Source organism: Petromyzon marinus, chromosome 6, assembly GCF_048934315.1.
Source record: "Petromyzon marinus isolate PM22_M1 ecotype Great Lakes invasive population chromosome 6, UKy_Petmar_22M1.pri1.0, whole genome shotgun sequence".
Classification (NCBI taxonomy): Eukaryota; Metazoa; Chordata; class Hyperoartia; order Petromyzontiformes; family Petromyzontidae; genus Petromyzon; species Petromyzon marinus.
The window spans coordinates 12,447,391-12,466,592 of NC_133672.1; the positions used below are offsets into that span (position 1 = coordinate 12,447,391).

Here is a 19,202-nt window from a genome sequence, read left to right on the forward strand (position 1 = left end):
ATGAATGTTCAATCTAGATTGAAAAGTGCATAGCCCCAGTGGCTTCCTAATATCGAATGGAAGAGCGTTCCAGACGGCTGCAGAACATACACACAACGCAGTGAGGAATGTACCTGGCATTGTCTCCATATATCTTCTGATGGCGTTTGAAGAAAAAGAACAACAACATGCCACGATTGTATTCTAATTGTATAAGCCATTCCAATGGATCCGGGGTGGTAGCTGAGCAGAGTCCGCTTGTTCCACCAGAATACGAGTGTTGTACTTGGAAGTTATCCGTGATATGACGTCATAATGGGCATGATCAATCCGTTGCGAGATAAAATCCTCCCCAAGCTGTAACCATCTCTCACAGTTCTGTAATGTAACAATCCATCTAGCACCTGCACACAATTTGATTTCATCACTATACCTCCATGGTGGATACTCACTGAGGTGTGTTATCTGCTTTGGCTGCCATTCTATCACGAGTCTTAACCACGGGCTGTCATCATTGCTCACAATGTGTCCTGCCAAGCTCACTTTTTTTCTAAAAGTCAATAAGGATGTTTCTAACATGCATTTGTTATCGAATCCATGTATTCTTCATGCTGTCTCTCAATCTCCAATTATACTGTGTTATTGAGAGTCATGTTCAATGGTCAATATGTGGGCTGTATACGACAATGTGTCATGCTGCTAATTCTCAAAACCCCAAACATGTATACCGGCACTTTCAGAAGGGGGAAAAGGCAGTGAACGTGGGCTGCAGGATGAACGGGTTTCATGCCAGGGCGTCTACGTTTACAGTCCGACAACTGGCCATGTTCGGGAAGGATTTACAAATGAGATATTTTCAACGATGAGCTGGTGAAACCTTTCTGGCATTTTTTCATTTAAAAAAAAATCTATTATGAGTTGTCATTAAAAAATATTTTTTTTATCAATACTTACAAAAAAATCCCACGTAAACCACTCGAAAACAATTCAGCAAGGTGAATGATTTCCCGACAAGTTTCAGGGAGCTACTTTCCCACGGGCAGGCCACATGGCACAGAAGGATTTGGCAATTAAGAGGCTTTTGTGGGGGCCCACTCTGGCCACATGCACGCAACCGCTGTAGCAAGCATCGGCAGATGTTCCACCGAGAGAACACAATGATAGCCATGGCCAAGCCCAAGCGTTCCCACTGGCCTGATTGGTGGCTTGGTGGTGGGAAAATCTGACGCACAAAAGACCTGCGAGATAGCATCTCACAGCCTTTAGTATAAAAGCAGCTCAGGACCGGCTCAGAGTACATTGCTTCCTCTCATTCAAAAAGGTACAACAAGGCAGAATATAAAATCAGCCAGAAAGACTGAAATAGAGCTTAATGGCGCCCACTGCAGCTGTGGAGACCTTTTTTTTGCCAGCAGTCCCGCAAAGTAAGTCCTGTTTGACACCTACTTATTTTACTTTTCGCATCTTGTTGATTTTTTGTAAACTGCTTGTGTTCCAACGAGGTATATATATCAAATATTGTAATGTATCTTCAACCTCTCCTTCTCTTTCTTCAGGTCAGAAAACCTCTCGTGGAAAAGCAGAGACGGGACAGGATCAATAACCTCCTGGAGCACCTGAAGAGCATCGTTCTGGACAGCAGCCAGCATGAGGTGAGCAGCCATGGATTAAAATTTTGCACGGTACTAAGTCAGTGGTGAAAATGCCATACACGTATTCGTCTGGCACAGACGAGCCTATGCACAGGATAACACAGCTCAAAACAATTATCGCCACCTGTTTTTTGTTTGTTTCTATTTTCAACATGCAGCAAAACATTAAATGAGCAATTAGTTTATATAACATCCACTGTAAATATGGCAGCTGAATCCTTAATTGAAAGTTAAAAACTCATTTTTGGCATAGCATGTCAATGTAATATGAACACTTATATACTGAATTGCGATTTTACTCCTAAAATACATTTCGTTTTAATCTTGTGCTCTGAAAAGTGAGATGGATGCCGTATTATCTCTGAGAAAAATATGTTACGAAATGTTTAAAAAAAATGTAATGTTTTTTTTTTCTGCAGCATGCGTCAACGTCCAAACTGGAGAAGGCGGACATCCTGGAGCTGACGATCAACTACCTGTGCAAGGTGCAGCAACAGACGCCAGGCGCCCTGCACCCCGCTGCCCACGGCAAGGGGGCCTGCGTTGGAGGCCACGTGGCGTCCACAAGAGAGCGGCAGCCCTTCTCGCCGGGGCCCCACGGCTCAGGCTGGGACAGCGGCGCAGAAACAGATTTCAGAGATCAGTTGAGGTTTGCTGCAAGGAAGCATCAGAAACTGTGGCGACCTTGGTGAAGATTTATTTTTCCAAACCGACTTTCTTTCACATCTGCTGCTGGAACAATAATTGCTGTACTGTACAGCGAAGGACTAATGTTGGGCATTTTTGTGACCGTTATGAAAATTGTAAACTTCTGTGAAGATGATTTTTGTTTCCATTAATAATGGTGTTTAAAATTTTCTGCTTTATGTGTTTGATTGTTGTTTCATGTTATATATTTAAAAAAATGCAAAGTACTCTGCAATAATATTTTAGAGTGATGAACTGGTCATGCTTAAAACTGGGCAAAATTGTCAGATGTAAAAACATTGACACTTTTCTTCTATGAATAGAAAGTGTCCGGATTTTACATAATGTAATACAATACACAACATAAAATCCTTCAAGTTCAAAATGTGTCTCTCCAAAAATTGCACTGTTTTAACAATGTAAAGTTTTCATGCTTGGTATGGTTGTATTATGCATAATTGATGGGAGGGCAATTTCATTATCCTGCAAGTGACCCATTTATTTCAGAGAATTGATTATTTTGTTCCTGTGGAAATGCAATTGTAACGGCTGTTTGTGGCATTTCACACTGCGCCTGTCAGGTGCTCCCTGCATGAGTGCCGTGATAAACGCGGGGAATGTTATTCCCCAGGTCATTTGTCTGCGTATCGTGAATGTAGCATTGAAAACTGTGCAGTATTACCCGTGTATATATTTGCATTAAAATTTGATTTACAAATGACTTGTTCTCATGGTTATGCATAATACAACGCTATTACCTCCTCGTATAATTGTTATGCAAAACACAATTTAATTTCCTCACATCTGTGGTGATGTTTTGTAATTTTTCATTTTTTTTCTAAAAGTGTAACTGTCTGGAATAGTCAGATACAAAAGTGCCAATCACTAAAGATTTGTAGGGATTGTTTCATTTATAAAATGGCTGGAAAACGTATTCTGTCATGTTTTAATCAGTACAATTGACACTTGTCTTTGAATGATAACCAAGTTTAATCCCACATAAACCATTGATAATGTATAATGCAGCATGAACATTATCGTCCCTTCAACCAGTTATAAAATAATTAGATTTTCTAAACGTATTTCTGTTGGTCATGGGAATTGCTTGACCATACTTCACTACACTTGTCAGTGCGGTTTGTGAATGGGGGAGCCCAGGACCGGTGTTACAGCTTTCAGAGAGCACCCCCCATTGAATCAATCGCGAACCTGCACCCAACTGCATTCTCAGCTCACAATACCGCACCATTAAGTTTTGTCTGGAATAAAGAGAAGTGAATACAAAATAAACAAAGCAACAACAAAACACTGCCACAGTAGTCAATGTGAGTTAAAAAGGGATTATTGTTTCACATAATAGAACGTATTTTAGCTTGTTAGTCAGTTGTATTTGGAAAGACAAAACATTTCACTTAACCACATTGAACAGCATCTAAAATGAACATGACGTTTAAAAGTGTTGGTTGACAAAATATATTGAACCATGTAATGTATAAAGACATATATTACATATTTTTTCCGAGTGCTCTTTGCTTCCTCCCACATGTGTAAATGAGCATTAATAGAGTTAGCCAAGTATTCCAACATAGGACCACAAATCTTGGGCAGTTGTTCGTGCCAGTTCTGACTGTCTTTGTGCTTGTGTGTGGTTTACCACGCCTCTGTGCGAAAAACTGTGCCAGTTACAAATTCTGCAGCATTTTCAGATAAGCAATTTGCATGTATGACATAATGTAAAAATAAAACGCGATTATATTTAATACTTGAGAAGTTCTGATAAAAGAGTAAGTGAACCCAAACATGTCTCACTAATTTTCAACTTTGTGGTCTCCATCTCTCACAGTCCTGCAATATCGGTCTATTTGACTCCTGTGTATGAGATGATCTCATTGTTCCATCTCCATGGTTTTCGACCTCTTGGGCGTGTACCTTCTTTGGTTGTCATTTCACTCACCAGTCTCATCCATTGTGTACTGCTCAAGCCCACTTACATTCTTAACATTCACCAAGATGCCTGTTATTTGCATTTGTTATTTCACCAATGTGTTTTTTTCTGTATCTGTGTAATTCCCAGGATGCATCTCTTTCATGCATCTTTGTGTACTTTTCAGATTTTGTTCCAGATTTTTTGTCAGAGTCTAAAATGGTCTATTTATATGAGCACTCTCTTGTTTAGGAACATTGGTATTTTGCATTTCATTATCAAGTAAAACAATTCCAAAAGCACCGCACTCGGCTCTCGCTCTTGTCTAATTGTCATAATTTTGATCCAAATCTACCTTAAACAACTTTCACAGATATACATACTTTGTTGTGCTTTCAATTTTCTTTCGTTCAGGAAATACTGTAATATGGTTCCATCTCGCTCAAAGGGCTTTTATCTGCAATTTACCAAACACGTGCACTTTTTGCTGCATTTATGTACCCATTGAGTGTTGACATTCAACTATGTTGTATTCTCTAATGTATTTCATTATTTTACTATTGTTTTGACAGAGTTGTTCATATTCAATTTGTTTTATACTACGCTTCTCCATCATTCTTTTCATAGTTTCGGATAACTTGTTCTCTTTTATTTATGTTGCCCCCTCCCCTCTGCCCCGCTCCCCCCTCCCGTTACCCTCTCCATTGCACTGTCCATTGCAATGTAAGTGATCTTATTATTTAAAATGGTGACATCCATTTCTTAATTTGGGATTTCTAGCCCTCATCAAATTATCAAGACCAACTTGATCAATTGTAACGTCTTTTAAAGTAAATTACCATCAGCCATTATCGACCCCTTGCTGGATGAAGGTCTCCATAAGCCAACTCCATCTCTCACGATTCTGGGATACAGCAATCCACCGGTCACATGCACACGAGCTGACATCACCACTCTGTCTCCCCCGTGCATCTCTTAGACCCGTTCCATCCCTCTCTTGTCACTCAATTATTTTTGGTCATCATTCCTTTTAATGACGTGTCTGCCCAAGCCCACTTATGTTTCTTAACAGTTATAATTACGTCTTTTAACTTGCGTATGTTCTCTAATCCACGCGTTACTTTTTCTGCCTTTCAACGTAATTCCAAGGCTATCTAAAGATACGCATAACAAATTAACCACACTGCAATTACGATACTATTGTTTCACCAAATGACATACCATGCACGTCAGGAGTTAGCAAAAAAATATATAAACATATAAATTACTGAAATTCCACGTTGGCATGGGATGAATGGTCGTTTGAAATAACAAAGGCGACACGGGCTTTACGTTGCTCAGCGGGGGATGTAAGATTGTCCAAGTGGTGGGCGTGGCATTCCCAGCACTCTGAAAGCGGCGTGTGCCGTGGGAGGGCTGTTCACATGAACCCGGGGGCGCCAGGACACGCCTGCGAGCACACGCTGGCACGCGGCTGGCAGATGGTCCCAGGGGACAAAAGACAGCAAGCCCCATTTTGCAATCACACCTTAAAAGTGTGTCGGTAAAAAAAAAAACCCAGGGGGGCCACCTGGAATGAAATCCCAACACAGGCGCCAAAAACACAGATGTCGAATGAATGTGTATGTTTTACTAGAACTGCTTTCATTAGCAAAGGTGTCAAATTCAGCACATCTATGTGTCTCCAGCCAGCTTCCCTCCAGAATATGCACGTGACTAAAAAAGAGTGAGTTTGGGGTTAAGCACACTCAGTCAACACCTTTTTTGGAAGCAAGTTTACAATCAAACACCTGCACGGGGAATTTTAAAACAGACAACTAATACAAATTGTGACAAAGTGTTAACTGCACAGCAAGGCTTGTAAATTATGTGAAGGTACATATATAGTTTATAATTGATTATTTCTGTTGACTTTATATGTATTGTGTGCATTATAAACAGAATATTTTTTTACAGCCTTTTGTAAATCCACTGTTACACAAAGGCCTCGCCAGTCCCCACGCTATATCGATAATTTTGGTTGTTTGACCATACTTCACCCCATTGGTCAGTGCAGAGGCAGATCTAGGGGTTGTGGTCCTGTAATTTCAAACCTTTTAAATAGGGCACTACGTAAATAATAATAATAATATTGGTCGCGAAAGCCTACGTGTTAAAAAGGTTATCTGGTAAAAATCAATACAACACCAATATTGTGGGTCAGTGTGGATTATTGAAGAAGGGCCAGAACTGGTTTATATTTAGCGATGAAATATAACAATAGGTTTACCCTTTCTGGAAATAACTCGCCACTGATGATAACCATGGAAGGTAATCATACTCAGGTCGCCGGGTTCATACCGCAGAGAGAAAACCACTGCTAACCACTCCCTCTATACAAATCATTTTAAACACAAAATATTCTGTTGCGTAATGGTAAAGTCCATGAACACATTATGTTCGTGATCAGAATCAGAATTTTGCTGATGAATTTATTGTTTTATTGTTCTTATTGCGACAAAACGCGAGCCCGGTAAAATACACCGATCGACATTGGTGGGGGGGGGAGGGGAACAGTTCAAATTCTGCGGGATGGAACCGTACGAATTGCCATGTTCTGTTTACATGACAAACTTTACTAATTGGCTGTGTCGGGTGGTGGCGGGTTTAACGACACATATATTTACGCGATCTAACCCCAAAAAAATTGTATTGGGCGGGGGGAGGGGGGGAAAGTGAACCGTACCCGGGGGACATTTGGGGAGACCTCCATGCATTTCCTTCTTCTTTCATTATTCATATAGGTGCCATGCATACATATTAACTGAATAAGCCTCAGTGGCAGCAATCTTGGTCCAGGTCGTGGGGCTTGCCAGATTTATGTCCACTTCTGTGAGGGGACATCATCGGACAAACACCTGTTCTAGAGATTCTTGGTCACTGGTCTGGTGCAGGCTCATTCACCGCCTAACAGGCGGTAGACCTCTGACAGTCTATATTTGGCCTTCGGCACTTCTAACAAGTTTATGATTGGTTGGAGTGATCCGCCTAGGTTCTTATCTGGGTCTTCCATTATGGCGTTTCTAATTTGCAAGTATCTAAAAAAATGATAGCGAGGGATATTATATTTCGCCTGTATCTTACTTTATTAATGGATTTTATGTTCACGGCAATACTATGCACACGATTGCCATTTTAGAATTCCATACAATGATTATTGACTTGTCTCTGCCATCACTAACATAGCATGTTGATAAAAAAACACATTTCCCTCATATACTATAGCTTTCCGTTATGATTGAAATAAAGTGCTCTACTTTCCACCAAAAGAAAAGAAGCACTGCCAATATTTATTTTCAAAAATTGCAAGACCAAATGTTTTCTTTCTAAGCAGATGAAGGCTTCAACACATCAAGAAAACCCGTGGTTCATGTAATCATGACAGACATAAAACTAACACATTATGAAACAAACTACATGTTGTTATGGCTTAGTTACAATGCAATGTTTGTGCACTCAAATGTATGCAGTCCCGTTGCAGGCGATCGATTTCATCAAGAATGCAAAATTTGTATTTTCAACTTTGAGTGTCCATCAATTGCTCTGGTGGCTTGGGTGAGTATCCCATGGGCTGAACGTAAGGCACATGAGGTTAAAGCTCCGCATCTTTTGTGGCGTCTCTCTCTGGGCACACGCGTGCATCACTGCTGCAGCCAGTAACGGCAGATGTTCCTCTGGGAGTACAATGAGAGCTATGCAGAGCCATGCCGTTCCCACCAGCCTGATTGGTGGCTCAGTGGTGGGAAAATCTGATGCACAAAAGCCCTGAAGATGTAATCTCTTGCCTCGGCTATAAAAGCACCAGAGAAAGAGCTTGCTTCTTGCTAATGAACGCACACTTAGTGTCAACACTGTGTAAACTATACACATGGAAAATGACTCCTAGTTGAACATGTGATATTTTATCCGTAATTGTAAAAAATAGTTTTGTGTTTATATTTACAATTCATTGATGTGCCTTGAATTATAATTGTGAACTGCTAGACCATAATTTGTAAAGAGTAACTACACAACACCTAATTCAAATGTAAATATTGCTTACAATATACTGTATATAATGTATTATTATTTAATGTAACGCAATGAAAAGCATTAAAATAAAAAAATATACAACTTATGTAGATCCCTGGGGGTTTATTAGTCGTAAAGCATCTCAATATTAACAGGATACATATCATGATTACCACACAGTGCTGTGAATGGTTCAGAAAGTAATCACATGGCAATAACGTGCCTAAAACCTAGATTCATTTATTTCAAATATTCGAAGATATACAATTTATTGTTTCTTGCACATCACAAAAAGACATTTCAAACGGAGCACAGCACACTGCTACCCCGGCGTGTCATCCAAGCTCTGAATATGTCCCATTAGGCTCTATAAATATGAAATATAGTAACATGTATAAAATAAAATACACGTCAGCACATCTGGGATACAAGAACTGGACATATAAACTCAAGTGGTTTACATTTAAATTGCCATGGTGGGTTGAATATGAATAAGTTGTGAAATATATATTTTATACAAAATACGTACCCACCATTAAAGACTCACAGTAAGATTTCTACAAACAAAATGCATTCCGTATGATTTAAAGTATATTGTATTCGTATGTGGTGTACTGTACCTGCAAGAATGAAACCTTCATTTATATTCATTGTAACCTCAGGAAAATCTTTACAAATGGCGGTAAAGCATACTGTTTAGTGTAGATTTACTGTACTAAATGTGGTTTCTGTCTATATTCTAAATAATGTACACTGGTGTAAGAAGCGCAGGGCATGTGTCCACAATAAAAGAGGAGGGCATGTGTGATAGACTTCGCTCTTTCAAGTAAGCTTTGCTTTACAAGTTGACCCTTTAAACAGCCACCAGGGATGCATCGATCTTCATGAGTGGAGAATGGGAATTGAAGACCCTTTCCACAAGGCCAAAAGCAAATGTTATCCATTATCACACCAGTGTTTAAGTCATGTAGATACATTAAAACGGAATGACTGTATTGGAAATGATAGAGCAAAATCCAGATTCTTAATACACTGCATAAATAACTGGTTGTATTCTTTAAAAAAAATATTCAGAAAAATCTCAACTTTCCCTTTTCTGGCAGAGCGATCAATGTGGGAGGGTATGAGAGAGATTGAGTGGTACAGAAAACACACAATCTCCACTTTCTGCATTGCTTCAAACGTGTGCTGAGTTACAGTGATGAAACTATAATACATTAACTGCAGCATTATCCACAGCCAAACAGCGCTGAAATGTGCAACTTAATACATTGGCATTGCATTCAACAAGTCGCGTGTGTTGTGACAGATAGAGTTAGGTAGGATCACTTTGTTATATCACAGCGTTGCGTTACATCGTAAGGATGTGTTGCAACAGCCAAGGGCAGTGTTGCATTCAATGATACCAGCATAAAAGCAACACTTTTAACTGTTCACAGAACCACTTCTTCGAGAGTATTGAAAGTATGTGAGTAAAAGTAATACTGTCCAGTCCCCCGGAGAGCGGGCATAGAAAGCATCTTTTCGTGATATGGTTGATCGTTTGGTTTGGGTGGCCGCGGTCACACTGATCTGTGAGTCATCTGTGGGTTTCCAGTTGTGTGAGAGGTGTGTGCAACAGTGACCGGTCGCTGTTCTCAAGCGGTTGATGGAGCCACCAAAGTTCTCTTTGCAGATCAAAGCCGTGCGGAGCAGTGGTGGAGCCCTCGGTGAGGCTTTTATTAGGAACCTCTGCAGAATTCGACAGCGTCCGCCGGTTGACCCCGTTTCATCTTATTGTCTTCATGCGATCCCAGATTGGTTTCTGGGATTTGAGACTAGTTCGTGGAGGGTCGAGCTGGTCTCGGTGTTTCGGGAGATCAAAATGTTCCCAGAGATCGGATGTGCATATCTGGTCGGTCTGAATTCTGTCCAAAACCCACAGGTTCGAGGCAGGTGATTAGACACGTTCCACCATAAACATCCATTTATTCAATAATTTCCTCTGGTTAATATTCATGGTTAACTGTCACCTGAAAAGATATGGTTTATACGTTTGCACTTATGCATATTGCACGTCTCCAATCCACATTTCTGAAAAGATATTCTGTTGCTGTGTATCTCCGTGTCTGACTCTGATGATTTGCGTTTTGTTTATTTCTTCATGCAACCTCACCTCCCCTCATCCGCTCTGAATCATCTCCACGCCTCTCATTATTCCAAATGTCCCCTCCCATTGTTGCCAACTCCTTGAAACCTATCGTCCCAGAACAAACCTCACAGAGTCGTCAGCTGTCACTACACAGACCAAGAGTAGCCAAAATGTGACTAGACAATTCACCAAGTGCCTTTATAAGACGTATAAAACTGATGCAGGAACGTTAATACATAGTACCTTAAACCATGTCCAGAGACAATTTATTGAATTGTATTGACTGACAAGTAAACTCGCACGTACATAATGCCTGGAAGAGCTCCTAAATCTGTAAAACCAAATGGTTGTAACGTTACAATCTGTAATGCTAGCAACGCACATCCCCAAAAAAACCCACTGCAGTATTGTTTTACATGCATAGACAGACACGGGAAGGTTCATAATCGATGTTTTTTTGGGTTAGATCGCCTAAACATATAAATGTGTCGTTAAATCCGCCACCACCCGACACAGCCAACTAGTGAGGTTTGTCACGTAAACAGAACGTGGCCAATTCGTCACCAGTACAGCAACACAGCGTGGTGTGTGTAGGAGAGCCAAGCCACAGCATTTACAATCTTGAGTACGACGTTTCGCCAGTAGTTACAACTAGCTTCATCAGGCGACAGCCAGATTTGTGCAGAAGTCCACCTGGGAGGGTTCATTATTTTAACTTTAATTATTCACGACACGAATGAAGGGCCCCTCCCCTCAATCCCCCTCCCCTCAATCCCCCTCAGTCCCCCTCCCCTCAGTCCCCCTCAGTCCCCCTCCCCTCAGTCCCCCTCCCCCTTGCCCCCTCCCCTCAGTCCCCCTCCCCTCAATCCCCCTCCCCTCAATCCCCCTCAGTCCCCCTCAGGCCCACTCCCCCTTGCCCCCCTCCCCTCATCCCTGGGAATTCCCCACGCGGTGCTGTTGACCAATAGGAGACGGCGACGCTGATCTAAAACAAAAATCCCGTCGCGCCAGCAAGGCGCGCTGCTATTGGCCGCGCTATTAATAGCGCTCGGGAAAACCCAGGCGGGCGAGGCACTTTGATATTGCGACGCCGTTTTAGCCCGGTTACCCTCATCTCTCTCTTTTTTAATATACCATTGTTACCACCTTCGTTACCTTCGTTACGACTCGTCGGTTAACTTCCCGTCGGCTTCCTCGTCGCTCCATCGGAGGCACAGGGCGAGCGTCCAGGCGAAGTGTTGGCGATGCGCCCGGGCGATGTTCGCGGCCGCCGCTGTCGCCATCGTCGTTGAGGCCCCGGGCTCGGCTTGGAGTCGGCGGTAAAGGCGAGAAGGCGACACAGTGTGTGTGTGGTGGGGGTGGCAGAAGGACCGAGGGGGGCCACGGGATAAGGTGGAGAGGAGGACAAGGAGAGGCGTCGAGCAGGAGTGTCCAGACAAGATGAGTGTCTCTCGTGGAGATGTCCAGGGCCAGGACTCGAAGGCGGCCCCGGCCCCGGCGGCGGACGAGGCGTGCGACTCTGGCATCGGCTCCTTGTGCGAGGCGGACGTGGAGAGCATCAGGGCCGGCGTGTCGCGCCTCGGCGTCGACGGCACGCCGGCTTGCGCTCAGCTGGGCACCCGGCACGACGACTGCCGCCGTGGCAAAGAAACGGGCCCCCAGCCTGGCACGTACCCGGGCTCTTACCTCGCCGCCGGCGTGGACTCTTGTGGCGGTACATTCTCGAGCACGGACTCGGCCGTCGGTTCCATGTGCGAAGCAGACCTGCAGACGGAGCTGAGGAGGAGGGCAGCTGTCTCCGGCAGAGACGTGGATCCGCGCGAGGCGGAGAGACTCGCCGACGCCAGCACGGACTTTGAGTCGAAGCCAGGGGTCTGCGGCTTCGGCTGCTCCGCACAATTGAACGACCGCTGGGCAGCTGTCATTGCCGCGGAAGCGGACGAGGATGGAGACACGTAAGGTCGCCCCCCCACGCAGTGAGAGATGTGTGGTCGTATTTGTAAGGTTGCGGTGGGATGCGTGAATTCCAAAATATAGGAACACGGTTTTACCATTTTTTTACGGGACTTGTGTTGTTTGTAAATGTCCGTTAAAAGCGTTTCGTAATTTTGTACGCGCTCTCAGGTTTTTGCATCAAGCTATAATCCACGGAGCGCCGGATATCGCACTGCACGTACTCTACAAGGACGTGAACAGATGTCTCATCGATCAGCAAAACTATTTGATGCAGGTGGTGTATTTGTAAAATACCCCAAATTACATTTTGATTTAAAGCTTTCGTGACTGCAGGGATTCATTTTTTTGGTTCTTTCGGTAAAGTCACGTAGAAGGGAAACAATAAAATAATAAAAATATAAAACAATAAAATTATCTTGCTGTGTTTTTCACACCTGATGATGATTGCTTGTGTTGCAGTCGAAACGTCGTGAGAATTTTATTTTTTATGTTTTTATTATTTTATTGTTTCCATTCTACGTGACTTTACCGAAAGAACCAAGAATATGTACCCAAAATTACTAGTGTGTACATTATATGCGTTCTTTTGTTGTTTACAAAACTCGTGTTGCGCGATTTGGCCAGGAGGTGGCAGTGCTGAACTAATCCATTTAATTCGTGGGGTTTTTCCCGTGTTACTGTCCGGTAATCTTAGTTTCCTCTCGCATGAAAAACTAAATCGCTGGTCAAACATCTAAATTTAGAACCCGCAATAGCTGTCACGATACTCAGTTTCCTGGGTAAATTAATTGCATGATATAAGCGTACATGTGCAACCCTTTTGTGAATCCAGAACTTGGATGAGGGCATTGCCATGATCTTTTGAGTTAATTTAATAATACTTCAACAGATACCTGGGAACAGATAAGTACAGTATACCATTGGATTATAATGCACTGCCGCTCACAGCATAACGCCACCACCCTATGACAACCGTCGTTGCTTGATGGTGGCCAATGCGAAAAAATGAGACCGGAGATCCGGTGTGAACTCAAATCCATTTATTTCTGCTTCTCTTTCAGACACCACTGCACCTGGCTGTAGTAACAGACGAGTGGCGATTGGCACGGTCGCTGGTGCTTGCTGGAGCCAACATGTGTCTTCAGGACCTGCGTGGAAACACCCCACTGCACTTGGCTTGTGCACAGCAGAGCCTCGAAGCCGTTTGGGCACTGACTGATCAACTCTCTCCCGATGAGATACCCATCAATACATCAAGTCCTATAATTGTCCCATCAGGCATGGAGATACTGAACTACAAAGGTAAGAATTAAGGCCAAACAAAAACATGATGTTTCTGTAGGCTTTGTCCATGTATGAAATGTACATTACAACCTGGGAACTGATATATATTTTTTTAGTTATATACTTATTTGTGTTGTTTTGGTTTCCACATTTCAGAGACATCAAGTTCCTTAAGTGCAACAAATAAATAAATAATGCCATGGTCTTAACAAATGTTGCAATGTTTGCTTGTTGCAGGCTCCACATGCTTACATGTGGCAGTGCTGAACTCCAATGTAAAATTAGTGGATTACCTCGTCAGAAAAGGAGCTAACATTGAAGCAAAGGTAAGGCTTAGCATTTGTCACGTAATTATTCAATAATGACATCTATGACACCATACAGTGAACTCGCAATTTATCTGAGAGGAGGAATGTCTCGGATAAAGTAAAAACAAGGATAATACATTTGCAAATTAAGTATAAAGAGACCTGATGTGTAGAATCTGGCATCAATTGTATTGCTTCTAGAAGTAAGCTCTCACTGAGTCACACGTGAGGAGCAGGTAAAAATAGCACAAGGATGTTCGGCAAAGGTATGGATGACTTGGCGTATTTCCTTTTTTGCAAAGGGCCTTTACGCAACCTGGATAATTTGGGTAGGGGAAATTTTGGAGGGAGGGAGGGGGGAGTGAGGGGAGTATAATGAACAGGTAACTAGCTTAATATGATCTTTTCAAAAGTTTATCTCATGCATACTCTCAACTGCAGGATCCCAAGAGTGGCCGGACACCACTGCATATGGCCGTGGAACAGGGTGACGGCGTGATGGTGGCACGTCTTGTCGAGCTCGGAGCTCAGGTCAATGCCATCATGTACAACGGATGCACTCCCCTGCACCAGGCTGTTGGGAGGAGGTTGGTCGATTTGGCAAAATTGCTAATGCGTCTGGGAGCAGACGCCACCCTACCCAACCTGGAGTACGATTCGCCACTCGACCTCGCCGATGATCATGGGGTGCGTAATGCGCTTTATCAACAAGTATTTGGGTCGCAAGTTGTGGAATTATGCAAACTATACTACAGTAGGAAATAATGAGTCATGGGAAGTTTCGGTAAATATCTTGTAAATGGTTGTAAATGTCGCGAACGCCTGTGTATTTTCTAAAATGACTAGTTAATTTACATTTAAACCTGTTTTAACCAAGTATAAATATTAATATGATTGGGGGAAGTGGTTGTCCAGTGGTTTGCGCACAGTACCATAAATTCTGCTGCCCAAGTTCACTTCCTGGCCACAGATAACATTGGTGATGTAATCTGCGTCAGTCGTTGGGGTGATTTTTACCCCGATTTTTGCCATTCTAATGTGTATAGGTGAACATGACACGGCAGTCATGGGGTAACGATATTCAAGTACATGCTTAACATGTAATTAGGTACAGTTTATTTTATGTACATTGTTTATAAGTTCAGGTTAATACAGTGATATTTAAAGCGATGTGTTCACTATGTAAATATTTACATAAACAAATTGTAACTTTTCTAGTCTTTAAAATGCATGTTATAAATCTCTTTGCAGATGTCCCTGTTTGCTTATGATGACTTCACAATTGAAGGCCACCTGGTGAAGAACACTTTTTAATTAATTAATCGTGTTTTGTTACTTATATCCCCAACCTCTGAAGTACAACATCACATATCTAAACTCGTTGGGGATGGAGGTATAGGCGGATATGTAAAAATGTTGGATATGTGAATGACAGTTACACCATGCACAAATCGGTCGCTGGACAAATACATGGCAAAATGGTTTAAACTGGGATATATGATTTTCTGTCCTTTACAAGTAAGTGCATGTTTGTGAGATGAGGAATATTGTATATTGCTACATGAAAAAGTTAAATTTGTGAACATCTGTAGAAAATGCCGTTGCACCATGCACAAATATTTCACTGGGTGGGGCAGTTGATTGGTCCGGGCAGATGTGATGGTTGGATATTTACACGTTGTCATGTACAGTACTGTTTAATTTTGCAGGATTTTCAAGAGATCAACAAATTCACCCTAAAACTCAGTTCATTTTTTACTGGAGCATGCATGTTAATAGCTCGCTCTAGGTCCAGTACTTTGCACAAATGCACACTTGTCAGTTTAAAACGTATGAGTGAATATAACTTTATCTAAGGCTGATTTTGCCATTTAAATCATTAATGCATGTTTAATGGTCGTTTAGATACTTATTTGTTTAGAAAATATAGGTTAGAAGTAATACTATAATTTGGTTATGTTTAAACTAGATCTCATGCATTGAAAATATCGCAATTTGGGATGTATTGCATTACACAATACTTTGTTTTTATATGTACAGATTTACATTGCTATGATTCCCACCGCATGCTTCAATGAAATTGGTATTATTACAAGTACGTAGCATACCTCTATTCTGTACAGGTAAATATAGGTGATTCATTAAACATAGTACATTGTTGTATTTATGACTATTCCAATTTTAGTACACAAACGTTACATTTACTTATTGACCATTTTTCACAAACAATTGGATCAGCATTTTTTCGAAGGTAATGGAAAATGAATGCTCTATACCTTTTGTGTAATTTTTTTAAGCTTACATTTTGCAGTGTTTCGCTTGTCCGTATAGACAACGAATTAGGTGTTTATTCAGTAGTTTATTTTTCTCCATTCATTTTAGCATGTTTTAAATGTAATAGAGTACAATGTACATATGTGAGTTGAACTTCTTTCGCACTATACATAGCTAACCGTATTAATCGGAGGTGCGGGGGAAGGACGACAAACTAAACACAACGCAATTCTAAAGAAATTAGTTTTCAATGTAGATTTAAAAGTGGCTTCCTAATATCGGAAGGAAGAGCAATCCAGACGGCTGCAGAAGCGCCTCTGAAAGCGCGATGAAGTGGCCCGTCTGTTCGATGGACAGCCAAGAGGGTGCGATGGTTTATGCTCCCTTGACAGTGGATATGAGAGTTTACTTGACCATACACGAAGTGGAGAGTTTGCTTATCCAGGCGTAGATCAACAAAAGGGCTGTACGTGTGCAATAGCATGGCTCACAATACCAAACTGTTAATAAACATTCTTTTGAAATTGCGTGCACCGGTTTTTTTTATTTAAAACACACTGTACAAACTTAATGTTTAAGATGTACAATACGTTGCTATACAGTATTACCAGATGCTTAAATCATTGCAGTTGGATTAATTAAAGATGAAAATATCACGAATACCGCATACAATGCGCCTATACTGCTTGGATAGGACCATGCACCAAAACGTTAGCATAGGCTGCGAAGCTGTGGGATGGGCAGCAGAGGGCAGTGAAGTAAATTGGACTGCTCTGCCAAAAACTGATCCCGCGTTCATCCCTCACGTGGTGTGGAGGCCTTTATCCAGCAATGGATCAACAAAAGGGTTGCACGTGTAATAATTTATATTTACAAAGTGCCGTGCATGTAAATGTGGAAAGTAACCGGGGAGAGAATGACTTAGAGGCAAGAAAAACAACGAGAGAGGCCTTATACCGACTATAATCACCCAGGAATGTCTGTCAACGCTCCTGACGGCACTCCACATCGACCAGCCCCCCTCATTAATATTCATGAGCGGGTGACGTCACTATGGAGTACCACCCCCACCCTCATTAATAATCATGAGCAGGTAGCCACCCCCCCCCCGCCATGAGCCAAGAATCTGTGTGCAACGCTCGTGACGTCACTCAACGTCGACCAGCCCCCCTCATGAACAGGTTACGTCCTCTACATTGACCCCCCCCCCTCAATAATCATGAGCATGTGACGTCACTCCACATGGAGCACCCTCCGCAATTAATAATCATGAGGTGACGTCACTACACATCGAACAGCCCACCCCCTCATTAATAATAATTAGCGGGTGACGTTACTCCACATGGGGGGGGCGAGGCGCCTTCTCCCCCCCCCCTCCTCGGCGTCAACTGACAACCCTCACTACAAAGGCAGAACCCTCACGTCATCACGTGATCTCCGTCACGCTGTTGAGACATCAAAGTAAAAAGGACGTCATGATGAACAATGGATTATAACCTTTACATGAAATAAGTCTGTGTCACCGCGCCTTTACAAATTGCTCACGAATTGATGCAATGAAATATCACGTCGTGGTCTGCTTTTCGCTTACAAGTTTCAGATTTACTGCAATACACCCGTCCTTGGACGGGCAAAAGGCGAGTTAAATAGGTGTCTTCAACCGGGACTCAAGTCTCTATCGATTTCGAGTTAACCTCCAAGGGCAAAGAATTCCAGAACCTGGACGCCACGTTGAGTAGGGCACGATCGGAATATCTCAATGGAGTGCAGCTAAATTGGCTCCTGGATATATGGGAGCAAGCCAAATTAAAGCCTTGCACAAAAGGAGGGAAATCTTAAAATCAATGCTGATGTGAACTGGAAGCCAAATGCAGAGGCATGAGCATAAGTAAATTCTGATCCTGAAGAGGAGTATGCGTGAACACCCGGGCGGCTGAATGTTTGACACTGCAGTCTACAAGGAGGATACTCGGGGCTCTGGAGAACAAGGCATTGCCATGATCAAGACGGGGAAAAAAATAAAGAATGATCCAGTCTCTCAGTATCTTCGGAATAAAGAATGTGGCACAGACGGGCAAATTTACCTCCATTAAATAACGTTATCCTCGCAACGTTTTGACATGTTAATTGTAAGATAAATACTGATCCGAGAAAACCAAGATTTTCGTGTGTTAGGCACTGGTTCAAAGGAAGCAGCGCCGACTGCATAAAGCACCTTAAGTGATTATATTATATTGTATAACATAAAGAACACGGCTTAACCAAGGTACATTGTATTGGTTTAACGCCTAGTGCATTACTGTAATAAACCATTTTTAAGTGAATACGATTTTAGGAGTACTTTAATGTATTTTTATGTATCAAGTTACTTCATAGCAGTCATATACAAATGTTAATTGAGCAAGACATCACTCCAAATTGAAATAGCTTTTGACATATACTAGACATAACAGTCCACTCGTGGCATGATGCATGAGGATACCATTGAGGGACAATTCACAATTCCCCAAAGTTATTTTATGTCAACTTCCACATCACATCTTCCGGCCTGCACAATCTGTTGGGATTTTTCTCGTTATTTGTTGCCTTTTTTCTGTACGCATGCATCAATTGATGTTGTCGTTCTTCTGAGTTCATGCACCACAGATCACCCTTGCAGACTAGCCGGGTAACTGGCGAAATAGGACTTTCCGTGTTACAAATACACGTTGATTGATTTTCCACGTGAGCATTACATCTGCATAGTCCCAAACAGATACTGCATTCTCTATATTACGATACCCACAGAATTTCCCTCCAGTGTCTTAAAGCAACAACTGGCGTCTTACAATTTGGAAGGTGTATGTGACCGTATTCGTCTCAGAATCAGAATATTTATACTGGAGGGATTTGATGAGCTATATTTCACAGATGTACAGTTAGGGACGTTACGACAAACAAAACGAAACACGATAGGA

At 42.1% G+C, this 19,202-nt stretch overlaps 1 protein-coding gene and 1 long non-coding RNA gene across 3 annotated transcripts; both read left to right on the top strand.

The window, feature by feature from the left end:
- Nucleotides 1-1,272: 1,272 nt before the first annotated feature.
- Nucleotides 1,273-2,125, top strand: LOC116939478 (uncharacterized). The gene is made up of 3 exons (XR_004402412.2): nucleotides 1,273-1,403; nucleotides 1,536-1,631; nucleotides 2,051-2,125. It is a non-coding gene; the product is annotated as an uncharacterized LOC116939478 (long non-coding RNA).
- Nucleotides 2,126-11,740: 9,615 nt separating this feature from the next.
- Nucleotides 11,741-15,871, top strand: LOC116939477 (NF-kappa-B inhibitor epsilon-like). 2 transcript variants are annotated; one of them, XM_032947892.2, is made up of 6 exons: nucleotides 11,743-12,378; nucleotides 12,548-12,653; nucleotides 13,441-13,681; nucleotides 13,901-13,989; nucleotides 14,413-14,658; nucleotides 15,223-15,871. In XM_032947892.2, the coding sequence occupies exons 1-6, from the start codon at nucleotides 11,864-11,866 to the stop codon at nucleotides 15,283-15,285; spliced, it is 1,260 nt and encodes a 419-aa protein (XP_032803783.1). In that variant the 5' UTR covers nucleotides 11,743-11,863; the 3' UTR covers nucleotides 15,286-15,871. The 2 variants fall into 2 exon arrangements, with proteins under 2 accessions (XP_032803782.1, XP_032803783.1); XM_032947891.2 differs by lacking the exon at nucleotides 15,223-15,871 and having other exon boundaries at nucleotides 11,741-12,378; nucleotides 14,413-14,878.
- Nucleotides 15,872-19,202: the final 3,331 nt, after the last annotated feature.